Here is a 14,194-nt window from a genome sequence, read left to right on the forward strand (position 1 = left end):
TTTCTATGAATAATTTGGTTCAACATAAACTCTGGGCCAAACAAGGTTTCTTTTGTTCAATAAATGTTTATTGCTTTTTCAATTATTCTATTTACAAACAACATGGAATTTCTTGGCCTCATGACACAATGCAATACTAAACTGTAGTCTAGCAGTGTAGGCAACATGGGAACCAGAAAAAGGCCAGGCCTTCTGCACTAGCCAACACTTTCCAGTTGAAAATACTATTTTACACATATAGAACACTTATAAAATGCACTTGCATGTAAACACTGTAAAATCCTGCCATTTAAAATTCTATACTCAAAAAGCTCTAAGTACATCAAAAAATAGAAGAAATTTCTAATTGATACCAATAAGGCATTTTAAAACTACAAACAGCTTTCTTTATTCAATTTCAAAGCTAATACTCTGCAAATAACAATAAAATCTGACATTTCATATACATTCCTGCTTTATATTTTATATTTTAAAAGAAGCCACCTGTAAATACTATTTTCTTTTGCAAAGTAACAAACAACAAAAAAAATTAAAAAAATTACAGTAAAACATAAAGTAGTTCTCAAGTGGAAAAGTTATCATTCCCAATGTCCTTGAGTTGCTCCTTCCTTAATCAACCTCTGTCACATTCTGCTTCACCAAACTTGGTCCACTTAACAGTAGTATGATTTTTAAGACTCATTCAATAGCTTAATTATTTCTACTATATTCTGAGGTTTGAGAGAATTTTCTGTACTGTTGCCATTGTGACTAAGGCAGAGGAGATGTAAATGAAAAGATACTCAGTGCAAAGGCAGATTCTGTGCCACTTCATAAATCAAAACCCAGCAGGTGTAATTTCACAAGAGTTTAAATGATCTATATAATGGACTGGTTTACCTTCATATAACAAAAATGCTTTCTATAGTCTATCATTTAGGATACCTTATAAATACTACAAAAATACTGTATCTTCAGTGTGACCAAATCTTCCCTGAATTTCTTAAAAATAAGTGGAATTTTATTTAAAAACTGCTATTCCAAAATCAGAAGAAAATAAATATTTAACATGATGTAGTCATACCACTTCATAGGTACTCCAGAAATATAGAATCTTAAAGCATCTTTGAAATCACTTAAAATTTTGATTAAAATTGTATTAAGTTTCTTATAACAAATTATGTAAATGATGGTTTTTGTAAAATTATTTAGAAAAATTCTGATTATGTTTTTTTGAGTGTGGAATACATAAACAAAGCAAACTACCATTTACATATATACCAGTAAACCTAGACTATATCCTCTGCCAAGTCCTGGCCTCCTACAGTACACACAGGTGTATCAACCGTGCAAAGCACTTATGGTTCATCACAACTAGAAAGTCAGTTGGTCTTTTATAGGCTTCAAATTCAGTTTTCAAATATGTGTAGAGGTGGGTTTACTTTTAGTAAAGAACTAGATATTTGTCAACCATGTAGTACTCTAAATGCTCATATAGAATTACATGGTTATATGTCTAAGGGCTGAGTTTCCTTGCATTAAATGAATACTTACACTAATCTTCCCTTCAAAAGATTAAAAAATAATAATTAAAAAAAAAAAACCTCAAAAATAGAGAAAACAGTAGTATCATAAAATAATTTAAGGATTTCAGACCTCTCCCTCAGACCCAACGAGTGCATACAGTGATAGTAACAGCAGTATATGAGTATTTGTTATTTAAAAAAAGTAGCATTTCGGTTTGCTGACATTGCATTTTTAATAAAAACAGTGACAGGACTAATCCAAACACATATAATACAAAAGAGCCTCACGTGGAATGTGCTGTCATTTCCAAATACAGTAAAATCTTCCTAATATTTTCAACTATCTCAAGGCACTGGAGTATTGAGTAGACCAATAATTATTGTGTTAAAACAAAATTATGAGAAATCTCCTAAAAGGGGCATGCAGGGAAAGGTTAACAGAAGAAAAACTACTTTTAAATACTCTTTAGAATTGTTTTAGACATTAACAATGTGGGGGAAAAATCTCTGATTATTCACGGAATTATTTGGTTTCCTTAAATAGAAAGTTACTTAAAAAAAACATTTTTTTAAAATTTCCTCCACTAGGAGACTTTTTCTGATACACAAAGGGTGGTTTACATGCTTGTGCATGACACACTGACACTTAACATTATCTTCATAAATAATCATTGAGCTTGGGGGTCTATTTACTGAATAATCTCTACAAGTAATATATGTATTAGTTAAAAGTCTTCAAACTAACTATGTATGATGCTATCATCAGTGTCTTTGGGAAGGTATTTTATTCTCATGTGGACAACAGCTGTATCCAATATTTATCATCAGTATTCAAGATAACCATGTAGAACAGGTAGGTCTTTCTTAAGTTCATAGAAAATGTAGGATTGGGGTATAAATACATCACTTTCCACCACTAATATTAGATACTTTGATCAAATTAATTAGTAGGTAATAGATGTGCCATAATAGAAGCTTGTAAAAAATGCTTTTTTATCTTGCTTTGGATTCCTACCTTGTAATGACAAACTTAGAAAACAATGTCAATAAACCGAAACTGTCACTCCTCAATAAACATAAATAATTTTATAAAAGGGTCCAAGGGCATATATAGGACACAAATTACAAATGTTGAAAAGGAGAAAAATGAAGACTTATTTCCCAGTCACAGGTTAGTCAAAAAGGATTTTCAAACAGCTGGATTCATGTCACCACAGAGCTTCAAGAGACAGTTTACCTTCAGATAATATATTTTAGCAGCAAATGACAAAAATCAAAGGATCCATTTTGGTAAGAGAATGTAAGAATAAAAGGGAACTGATTTTCTGATATATAAAAAAAATCCAACTTCATCAAAGTTATCTTCACAGTCCTTACTTTGTTGATTTCAGCTAAGTACTTGACATGTATACCCTTGTGTATACAGTGGTTCAAGTATCTTATTAAAAAGGAAAATGGAAACTAAATCTTCAGTTTTCTCCAAAAGGACACAGGAGGCATATATTCCTTTACTTCTCTCGCTAAAGCACCATCCGCTTAGTTCATTTTGCAAAACCAACCCAAAATTTCAGAACAATTAAAAGGTAAATTTTAGCAAAATTTATTCCTGAAAAATAACTAAGGCAACATGAAAATTTAATAGCTCCCCAAGGGGACTAATTTACGTTTTAGTAGAAGTAAATCATTGTACATACTAATATAGAATTTAATAAGTTAAAATATGAAGGGAGGAAAAAAAAAACACCCAAAAAAACCCAACCCTTAAACCTGTCAATTATTACAAATTAATTTAGAAAAAGAAAAGAAACGATGTGCAGGCAAGCAGTGATATCTCTTCCATCAGGTGTGGTGTTACAAATCTTATGGACACCCAACGCATTTCTCATAAACAAGAACTGCAGAACTAAACTAACCTCGGTCTGCGGTCACAATCCTTTGGTAAGGATGGACACGCATATCGTGCCTTCGAACTTTAGTAGCCACCGCACCTAGTTAAATTGCAATTACCAAGACAAAGTTAGAGAACATTCACAAGGGAAAAGAAAACAAACATTAACAGCAGGTTTATCAAAATGGATTTCAAATGTTCGTTTACTGCAAAAGTTTTCTTTTAGGAAACATGTTAAGGCACAGTAGTCTTAAAATTAACCATAATATGTTGCGTATATATGCATCTATTAATATTGCATTCATTTCAATAATCTTGGCCTTAACCTATTTTATCCATTCATTTACAATCCCAAGTTACAGATTTCATGAACTCTATTAGATCCAAACATGGTTAAGCTTTACTAGTCACATATTCACTGAAGTGCCTTTCTTGCAGCAGGACTACTTAAATAATGCCATGTTTAATACTGACAATTATTTGCTAACCGTAAGACCACTTCCAGAGTCTATCACTTAAGAAGGTTTAAAAGCAATTCTTAAAGCCTACAGATTGTGGTTCTAAACTTTGAGTCAATAAGTATGAACTGCAATGAATTAGGTGATTAGTAAAGCAAACAGTATAGTACACTTAGCAGTCAGTATACTACTATACACTCCTTTATAAATTACCGTTACTTTGTAAGATTACAGCCTAAACCAATTAATAACATACTTTTCCTTTCTATCAGTGTGCAAAAGTGCAAGTCAGTCACTGACTGCTAGGCTAAGCGTCCCTCCCACCCCCTGGAGGCTGCTGAGACTAAGCATTTGTTAAATTCAGATCTGATGAGGGTTCAGTTAAGACCGTTCTTGAATTCTTAGCCTTTCGTTGGGAAAGCCATACCTAAAGATAAAAGGAAGGGAATTAAAAATTAGTCATCAATGAAGATTTGATGCTAATACCAATCTCCTCACTACCACCAACACACATGTCTGCATCCGTTTTGAAGGGCACTGCTCATTTTAAAATAATATGATGAGACTTGATATATAGCATGCATGTTATCTGTGTGCAAATTTATTATAACATAGCAATTTGAAATATTTTCTCAGTTCTCCAAGTGGTCAATATCATGTTTTACTGCTTAGGTGGCAAAGCGAGAAATAAAATTGATAATGGAATCTTGTCATTTAGTACTCATTATTATTCATCTTATGAATGTCAATTAGGTATCTGTATATTTTGCTTTCAATTTTGTCAGTCTAATAATTAAGTATTATAAATAAAAATTTTCCAACACAACAAAAGCACATTGCTTTAAAATGAGAAATTTTACTGCAGTGCCTCTTGCTGTTTCTAAGCAGTAAACTGGTCCATCACCTCTTTTTTCATTTTAGAAAAACTAATCTTATGTAAGTATAATTCCACGAGGCAAAATCAGCGAGATCTTGCATTGAGAGTGCTGGAACAGCAGCTGGTGGCTAAGAGTGCCAGCCCTGCAGGAAGCAACAGTCAAACTCCTCGAACAGACGCTGTGCGTGCAGCAGAGAGGAGCTCTGGGGGAAAGGAGCAGGCATGGGGCCACAGGACAGAGCGTTAACAGAAAGGAAAACATAAAGGGGTTATAGGTTACATGTTATTTTAAAAATGCTTCGAGAAATATGCAACAGAAACAGGCCTCTCATAAACAGTTCTACTGTATAATTCTGACCTATAATACTTTTTACAATGATTTAGAGATAAATGGAAAACATGTACAATAAAATGTATCTGCTCATGAAACAAAAGGCACCTGAGTGCATGCACACACACAGATAACATACAGAGCATCGTGGCTTTTTTAAATTGAACAATGAATTCTCAAGTTTAAATCTTAGTGTCCAGGTTCATTAAAGACTTTCATATTTTTAGAAATCAGTATTAATGCTGGGAAAAAAGAACTTAAAAGATCAAAGTCCTAAAAGTCAACAGCATGCACGCAGCACCAAGGTCATATACAATTCAAAAAAAAAGAATTCAAATTCTGTCTGGTAAAACAAAGGGGCAGCCCGGAAACAGTTTGTTCCACATTGACTGGTCGTGTTAGAACAGCTGCTGTACTCTAGTCCTTCATCCAGCAAGTCAATGGGCTGAAATATCAGGCATGACTGGCATTTCAATCCACTCTATAAAAAAAAGGCATCAGTAATGTCTTTTTCAAGCACACCACTTTTTGTTCATGTAAAACCGAGCGTTTATAGCATGATCTTAATTTCTGTCTCAAATGTGATTCTAATTCAGTGACTTGGTATTTACTTCATTCCATACTGTACTACTGAAATTAAGAGTGTCTCTTATATTAACTAGGACTTCAAAAGAGAAAAGCTGAAGAAAACTGAAGAATGCAACTATTTATCTGGTCCCTTTCATATTTTAAGTGATCACAAATATTAGAAAACACACATCAGTTTTAAAAATATCTCAAAAGACTTTCACACAGAAGTTTAAAATTTAGCAGACAAATAAATCTCTGACACAAAAGGAATCTAAAAACTGGGTGGTGGAGCTCATGAAAAGGATAGGCCAAGAGGTGGGATCTAAAACTCAGAATGACCGCAATGATGTCAAAAATGTGAAAAGTATTTTCTGTTTAAAACGTTCATCTCAAATTTACCCAACCAAAGTGAATTTCAGTCACCAAAGTGAATCTGAATAAATTTAAGGTACAATTATTTACAGGGGGAACCCTTATAAGAGATTGAAATAGAACAAAATTTAGTTTTCAGTCTTTCTAATGGAAACTTGTCTTGCCTCTCTAAAATGGATATATCATTTCAAAGTCTGGGGCAGCAGAAGTTATGAAGAAAAATGTCATTAACCACACAGGGAGAACAACTTACCTAATACACCGCTAGGTTCAATAGGGTACTCAAGGATCGATGTAGCTGGCGCCAACGTGTAGGGGTATTCATAGGGCGTGTAGATTAAACCAGCTTCGGGCCCTGGAGGGACTATCGCAGCAGCTGGGTGAGGAGTTCCGTTTGGCATGACAGCGGTCTGTATCTGTCTGATCAAAGGCATTATGGTAGGGCCAGCTGGCGTAGGGGTGCGCAGGGCAGCTGGCGGGAGAACGGGCGCAGGCCCCGTGATAACCCTTGGAGCGGCCTGGGCTGTGGCTGCAAGAGAAAAGGCAAGGGCTGCTACAGTGAAAGCGAAGAGATTGAGAAGGAGGCACAGGGACAGCCAAGGGTGAGACGTGGGAAACGAGAGGGAAGGGAAGGAGAGAGCAGAGAAGAAGAAAAATAAAAGGAAATCGTTAGTACATGCGCTGGTCACACAGAAATGCCAAAGCACACCAACCAAATGCAAAACAGCTTCCCCTTCCCCAACGTGATTGAGAATAAATATGCAAACATTAAAAAGCCACTGGGGAAAAAAAGAATGAGACCATTAAAACAGGTTATATTTACTTCATATATTTGATATATCTATGTTTTTAAGATTTCCTGAGACTAATGGTGCATGCAGAAGCACAAAAAAACACTTGCATTAAAAGATGTTAAAAAATACTTGGTAATTGGAGTCCACAGAAATACAGTTTTGGTATATTTCTATAAAGAGTAGCTTCAATTACAAATGAAGGAAAGAATAATTTTCATTGTATTAACTTAGTCAAATAACCAACAGTTATTAATTTCCTGCATCTGTAGGAATTAACTTCTTTATAGAAAAAACAATACAAAAAAATGTTTCATTCCTAAACACATGACTATTAATGATATACTCAATTTCACAAGTAAATTAAAGCCAACCATTTGTAAAAGTAACCACTCTAAACACACTAGGGTGTCTATATTTGGGAAAGTTGGCTATGTCTTTAAAATTCTATTTCTTTAAAAAAAATTAGTAATTTAAATGACATCATGTTCGTATGAATGATGTGTAAAACTTAGACTGTCTCAAAATATAAATTTCACATTATTTCATTTTTAAATATAAAAAAGCAATCCTCTTACAGTTTATGAAAGCATGCACAATACATATAAAGGGGAAAATAGGATTAAAAATAGTATCATCTACTGCTCTCTGTGAACTCACATATAAAAAAATCAACAGAGAAAAAAATACTGGAGGAAAAATGTGCAAGCAAGGGGAAAGACTAGAATTCAACAGAAGAATCACTGCATTCAGATATATTCCAAATTAGCTTTTATTTTTTTAAAAAATTTTGTCCTTTGCATAAATGTAACAAACCAGAAGTCTTAAGTCTGTAGTTAACAGAAAATTTCCTGAAACTCTTGAATTTAGAAGTTGAAATTTCATCAAAAGAATAAAAGAAAAGTTTGTAAACTCAAAACTTAGGCATGCTGGCATAAAATAAAATCAAGAGAGTGCCCTCAATTCTTGAAAGCAGTAAAAATGGGACAGTTAGTCCCGTATCAAGTGACAGTTATTTCAACTCTTCACTTTGTTTAACTGTTCATGTATTGTGCTGCCAAAAGGAGAGAGGTCTGGGGACAAAACAGCTGAAACAGCTGTAGCTCTGAGCCTCAGTCTCATTCTTACGTGATTTAATGTTGGCATCTCTGTAGGTGCCATTGAGAATTGCAAGCTCCATCAGTTGCATCTTCTTCAGGCTGTCTTCTCCCTCCGCCTATACGTGGAAAATACAAGAGCACTAAGCACTTGAAATGGTCCATACACATCACAGCCATATCTATGCACAAACCTTAAAATAGGTATCATGTGACTATAGCCATCTGTTTCAATCAGGGAAAAAAGATCAGGGAACCAAAAGGTGCTACATGCTGAAGCCCATTCTCAGTAATGGGATGTTGATACACAGGATACTCTCAACTGCCACCAGCTACATTCCTAACGTAAGCTACACTGATTTATTAATGTTCTTCTAAAAAGCTTTACTTTTAAATGGAATCAATGGAAATGTTAGGTAAATTAAATATAGTATAGTCTGTACAGCACCTATCACTTTGTTGAAGAGTCTAAAACTCAAATGTATTCATTAAAAGACAAAAAACAAAAACAAACTGGGATTTTAAACATGTAAGATTTGACTGTGGTATTCAGGTAAGGAAATTTGTTTAATTCTCCCAAAAGGAAAATTTAATAAAATCATAATCATAAGAATTTCTGAAATTTGTGTATATATTCTCGTTTCTTATGCCAACATCCCGCTCTCCCCTCCATTAGCAAATGCTATCAATTCTAAAGCAAATCCATCCTTAGGGTCAGCTGATACAGTGTCCAAGCCAAGAAAAACTTAATAGTGAAATGGGGCACTATTAGTAATTATGCAACAGGCAAAACCCAGGGATGTCTCTGATCATCAAAATGTTTGGCCATTTCATTTACCTTGGATTTGCCCCACACCCTCTCCATTTACTGTGGTCACCCTTGCTCTTGTCATTATTGGTATATTACCAAAACTACTACAATAACGTGTTAATAGTATCTGTTCTCCAATCAATCTATGCACAATGGCCAGATTAACTGCCCAAAACACAACTTTCATCTTAATGTTTCTTGACATTCTCATGTCTTAAAACCCTTCATGGTCTCTTACCATCTAAAAAAAAATAATACATTTAAACTACCTATGGTCTGGCCCCAAACTATCTTCTCAAGTTAAATCAATCTACGTTCTTTACACATCTCTTATGCTATAAATCAAGTCAAATCACTCCGTTATTCATCTCTGTGCATATTCCTATTTCCTCCATCTTGAATGCTTCTCTGCGCTCCACTCTACCCTTCATCCTTCTTTCCAAATCCTACTTCATCCCTGCAGACTTCAACCTAAGTGCTACCTTCTCAAAGGGCTATCCCCTAGATCGTATTTTTCTGTCCTGAATTAGTTTGTTGTATATCACAACTACCGAGCAAAGAACAAGCTCCTAGAGAACAGAGCCTATTTCCTATTTATCACTGCCTATCTTCCCACTCATCCCATCTCCCCAAGTCATTTGCTAGGATTTAGTTTTTAAATGACTGGTATGAGAAATCTTTAACTGTATTTACAAATCTCAAACGTCTAAATCCTGCAGGATAAACTTCAGGAACAGAAAGATGAGGTTCATCCCTGAAGATGGTGGCAGGAATGGAACTATGTGCTGCTCACATATTTTACACATTATCTAAGCCTCGGGACTTAATATTTCAAAGGAAAGTAACCCAGTGACACGTGTTTCTGATGTAACATTGGTCCTTCTTGATTCAGGAAAGGAGCAGGTGACAAACTTCTCAGTCCTCTCCTAGTACACAAAACTCTGTCCCTGGCACTATAACAGCACATGGGGTGCTATAGTTTGTAATAAAGAGAATTGCTAAGTGGACTTTTAACAAACCACAAAGAATTTTTTTTAAGATAAGTGAAAACATCATGAAGACTGATGTGCCACTGTCAGCATGTTCCACTGCCGACTTTTCAGAAACATACTTTGCAGTAGTAGAAAATGGAGAAGATACTTGCACTCTGTGGAATTACTATTCCTTGATCCCTATGAACGTGTACAGATGAATGAAAAAAAAAGAAGTAATATGATTTATTTGAAAGACACATTACTTGCTAAAGATAAAAATAAGTAAGCAATGTCACTGGAAGAGAAGAATTAGAAATCTATTATGGGGCTTCCCTTGTGGTGCAGTGGTTAAGAATCCACCTGCCAATGCAGTGAACATGGGTTCGAGCCCTGGTCCGGGAAGATCCCACATGCCGCGGAGCAACTAAGCCCGTGAGCCACAACTACTGAGTCTGCACTCTAGAGCCCGTGAGCCACAACTACTGAGCCTGCATGCTGCAACTACTGAAGCCCATGTGCCTAGAACCCGTGCTCTGCAACAAGAGAAGCCACCGCAATGAGAAGCCCGCGCACCGCAACAAAGAGCAGCCCCCGCTTGCTGCAACTAGAGAAAGCCTGCGCACAACAAAGACCCAACGCAGCCAAAAATAAATAAAATAAATTTATAAAAAGAAATCTATTATGATAAAACTGCTTAAACTTGTCCACTGAAAACTAGTAATACTAAAAATTAAAATTTGCCACATCGTTTCAAACCCAAATCTATGTATAACAGAATACCAAAATAAGTATATAAACTATACTCTATATAAACAGAAAGAGAAGCAATAGGTATACCTTCAGTCACCATCCACAAGAAAGTGGAAAGTGGTACACATTTCAAAACGTCAGAAAAGTAAGAAGAAGAAATAAAGACGAAAGAAGAAGTGAGGTGACACAATGCCTCATACACAGTGCTGTACAAAGAAGAGGAGCTAGAACACATGTTTTCACTGAACAGCTTCTTTCGGATAACAAAATAACCACACTCATTAGCTGGTGATGCAGTGTAAAACTTGGGAGGAAGGCAAAGATGATGGAAGAAATACATGTGTGCATGTGCAGGGCCTGTGCATGCATGTGTGTGCCTTTTGCAGGGTACAGGAAATGAAAAACTGATCTAGTGACATCAACAGAGGAGAATAAAAACCAGAGCAGCACAGCTTTCACTAGGTGGTGTCAGTGAAGTGTGTCATAATGACACAGTTGCTGGAGGCCACCAAGACTTACAAGTTACGAATTACGGTATGTACACTGAATTATATCACATTATGGCAGGCTATACTAGTATCTCCTAGCAGAACACAGAATTTAGTCAGCAAAGCTGGAATTTGAACCTGGTGGTCTCACTCCAGAACAAGCTTCTCTCTTGCATCCTCACCACTCCTACCCACTCTGCACTCAACAGGGCATGATGTTACGTGTCTCAAGAGACAACTATGGACTTTTGGGTGACTCTAGTTTTGGGATATTGTGAATAATGCTGCTATGAAAATTCTCCTACAAGGCTTTTTCTGTGAACATAAGTTTTTATTTCTCTTGGATAATTACCTAGCGGTGGAACTGCTGGGTCATGAGGTAAATGTGTTTTGCATGGGAAACATTATGTGAAGATTATCAAAACATTGTAACACATTTATCTTTGAAATATAAGTTTAAAAATATAACAAACATTGATAACTTCTCCACAGGTCCGCTGCCCTGCATCCAAAACCTGTGACATCAGAAGTGTTTTGAGAATTTTTCAGATTTGTAGAAAAATAATATACCAATGATTACATAACATCCCCAGTGGGTCTGGTGGAATACTTCAGTAATCCAAACTATAACAAACATAAAAATACTTAAACTAAGTGGGATTAAAAACAGACTATAAACACACTTTTCTGAACTTTTTGGGGTTTGCAATTATGGATGACAAATTATGGATCTGTATAAATATATATAATTTATGCACGTATTACTTAATATACAGCTATGTTACCAGCTATATTTAACAGCTATATTAAAAGTGATAGAAATAGATCATGGTTAATATTAGATCAGAGTAACATGGTTTTAATGTTTTAAAGTAGAACAATTTATATACTGTTCTACTACCTTATTAGAATTAGATATTAGATCTTCATCATCTAAGCATTTATGCTGCATAACAGATCTATGGCATTGGTACTTTATTATCCCGGAGGCGCAAAAAGATTAGGTAGCTTACCCAAGGTTACACAAGGTCACAATGCAAAAACGGCTTTCAAACCAGAGTACCTGATCCAAAGTCCTCATTATACCTTCTCCAGTGTCATGCACAGTGACTTAAAGTGTAAGTACTTTTTGAATTCATCAAAGAATTCATATAAGAAATGAAGAAAATTATGTTTATTTGGTATTTTAAAATCTATAAAGTACACATTAAAAAAAAAAACCCACTACAACAGTGTAATTAATTACAACAGAGCTAAAACAAATGTTTATTTCCAAATAATTAAAGTGTCAACTAACACAATAATTTGAACCACTGCCTGTAATAAAAGCCCAAACTTTCCAGCTTAGCATTCAAGGTGCTGAACAACTTCTATGAGCAGCCCTATTTGCAAATGTTTTGCACTAGTCAAAACCATCTGTCCATTGTCCCCCAGAACATATACTTTGTGCTTTTCTGCCTCTAAGTTAGACAAGATCTTTTCTAGAAGCATGCTGTGTATGCCTCTTCTGAGAGCCCAGATAGATCACTGGCCTCTCCAGAGTACACAGCCTTTGCTAATCATTCCCACAGATAATGGTATCACTTTCCTAAATTTATGCTGCTCCTTTTGGGGAAATCAATCACATAGAGCCATGTGTTATCTCTTCTTTTCTATTTTTTCATGTGGTTTTTAGGAAATTTGTTACGTGACCTGTAGGCATGAATCAACTAATAACCAATAAACCAGTCTTCTTTTTGCCTCCAATACCTTGCAAACATGAACTTGCTCAATACATTTTAGAAAAATGGATTCTTACTTTTCTATAAATTTGAAGTCATGAGTAGAAAAGGTTTTCCAAGCATTAAAGTACATGACTTAATTCACTTGGAGAACAGGGCTGAGTAAACAGTAAAGAGAAAACAAAGAGTGACCACAGTTTATAAACAGTTTTAATACCAATCATCGCCTGCATCTGCCCTGTCAACTAAAGAAAAGTCTGACAAAGAACTTAAGGACTTACACTTAAATAGAGGGTTTTATACAGGGCAGTGACATAACAGCATGTCTTTAAAGGCTTATTCTGGTATTTTGTGAATGGACTGTTGGGGGTCGAGTATGATTAAAGAGACCCAGTCACAAGCTTTAATCCAGTCCAGGTGACAGAAGAAGAACTGGACTGGGGTGGAAGCAACATAGACGGAAAAAGTAAGTTAACCTGACAGGACCTGATGACTGACTAGATATAGGGGGTGAGGGAAAAGGAGACATTAAAGAATGATGTTGAGGTTTTGGGATCAAGCAATAAAGAAGACAGTGACTCCATTTAATGAGAAGACAAAGGCTAAGGGAACTTCCAAAAGTTCTGTTTGAAAATATTAAGCTTGAAATGCTTATTTTAAACACCCCAGTGGAGATGTCAGGGAGACAGCTGAATATGAATCTGAGGTCTACTTTTCAACCTAGCCTATAAAAAGCGAGGAGAAAAATTATCTCCCACACCATTTTCAGAACATTTTTCTCCAAGATGATACAGCAATTATTAAATTTCAAGCTGACCTGCTATATGCTTTCAAATGCTGGGTCTAGAACTCTATATAGTTCTATATCTTCTAGGCCAGCTGGTTTGTTAGGCTCTAACAAGTGAGGGGCATTAAAGTGAGACTGAAGAGCTGGCTGCGGGGAGAAGGAACGCCGCTCCCTCCGGCGCCAACTGTTCTCAGCTCTGCACCTCGCCAGGGGCGGCTGTTTGCAGGCCCCACACTCCTCTCCCAGCGCTTCTACAACCGGCTTCGTCGAGCATCCCCAGCCCTCAGCCACAACCAGTGTAGCCACTCTTCTGAGCTACTGAGATTCTATCACCAGCCAAGTGGCACCACTTTGTCAGAGGTTCTCCCTCTGCACAGAACTTTCTCAAAATGTCTAAGATCTAATAACAGTACCATTCTCTCTCTTATCTCCCAGCCCTGGGATAATAGCTGCTTCCTGGAGTGTCTAAATCTGTATTATACTCTTATCTCCTTTCTCCTTTTTTAGTTCTCAACACCTACTTAACCAATAACTTTATTAATTCTCTCTGTTGAAATACCTAGTGTGGTTTCTGTTTTCCTGATAAAGAATTGGCTCCCCAGCACTACTTCATCAGAATCTGAATTTCCCCGCCTGGCATTTACGGCCACATCAGCTTCCTCTCCTTTTATGTCACCAACTTCATTCTGTGTCAAAAATCTAAGTACACTCTATGATGATCTGTTATTTCTTTAGATTATTTAAAGGTTCCTTGATTCCATGTTCCTTCCTTTT

General features: G+C 36.0%; 1 protein-coding gene across 7 annotated transcripts in view; it reads right to left on the reverse strand.

The window, feature by feature from the left end:
- Nucleotides 1-14,194, reverse strand: part of QKI (QKI, KH domain containing RNA binding) — a 140,177-nt gene that overhangs the window by 6,511 nt on the left and 119,472 nt on the right. The window contains exons 5-7 of one of the 7 annotated variants that reach the window (XR_005022136.1): nt 7,921-8,008; nt 6,255-6,554; nt 3,419-4,278 (exon numbers count right to left, since the gene is read on the reverse strand). Coding sequence is in view for 6 of the 7 variants with exons in the window: in XM_036871122.1 (XP_036727017.1) it covers nt 3,419-3,493; nt 6,255-6,554; nt 7,921-8,008 (463 nt within the window). In the remaining variant the exon portion in view is untranslated. The other 6 variants (XM_036871122.1, XM_036871120.1, XM_036871119.1 and 3 more) reach the window with 6 other exon arrangements.

This window comes from Balaenoptera musculus, chromosome 12 (genome assembly GCF_009873245.2).
Source record: "Balaenoptera musculus isolate JJ_BM4_2016_0621 chromosome 12, mBalMus1.pri.v3, whole genome shotgun sequence".
Taxonomy (NCBI): Eukaryota; Metazoa; Chordata; class Mammalia; order Artiodactyla; family Balaenopteridae; genus Balaenoptera; species Balaenoptera musculus.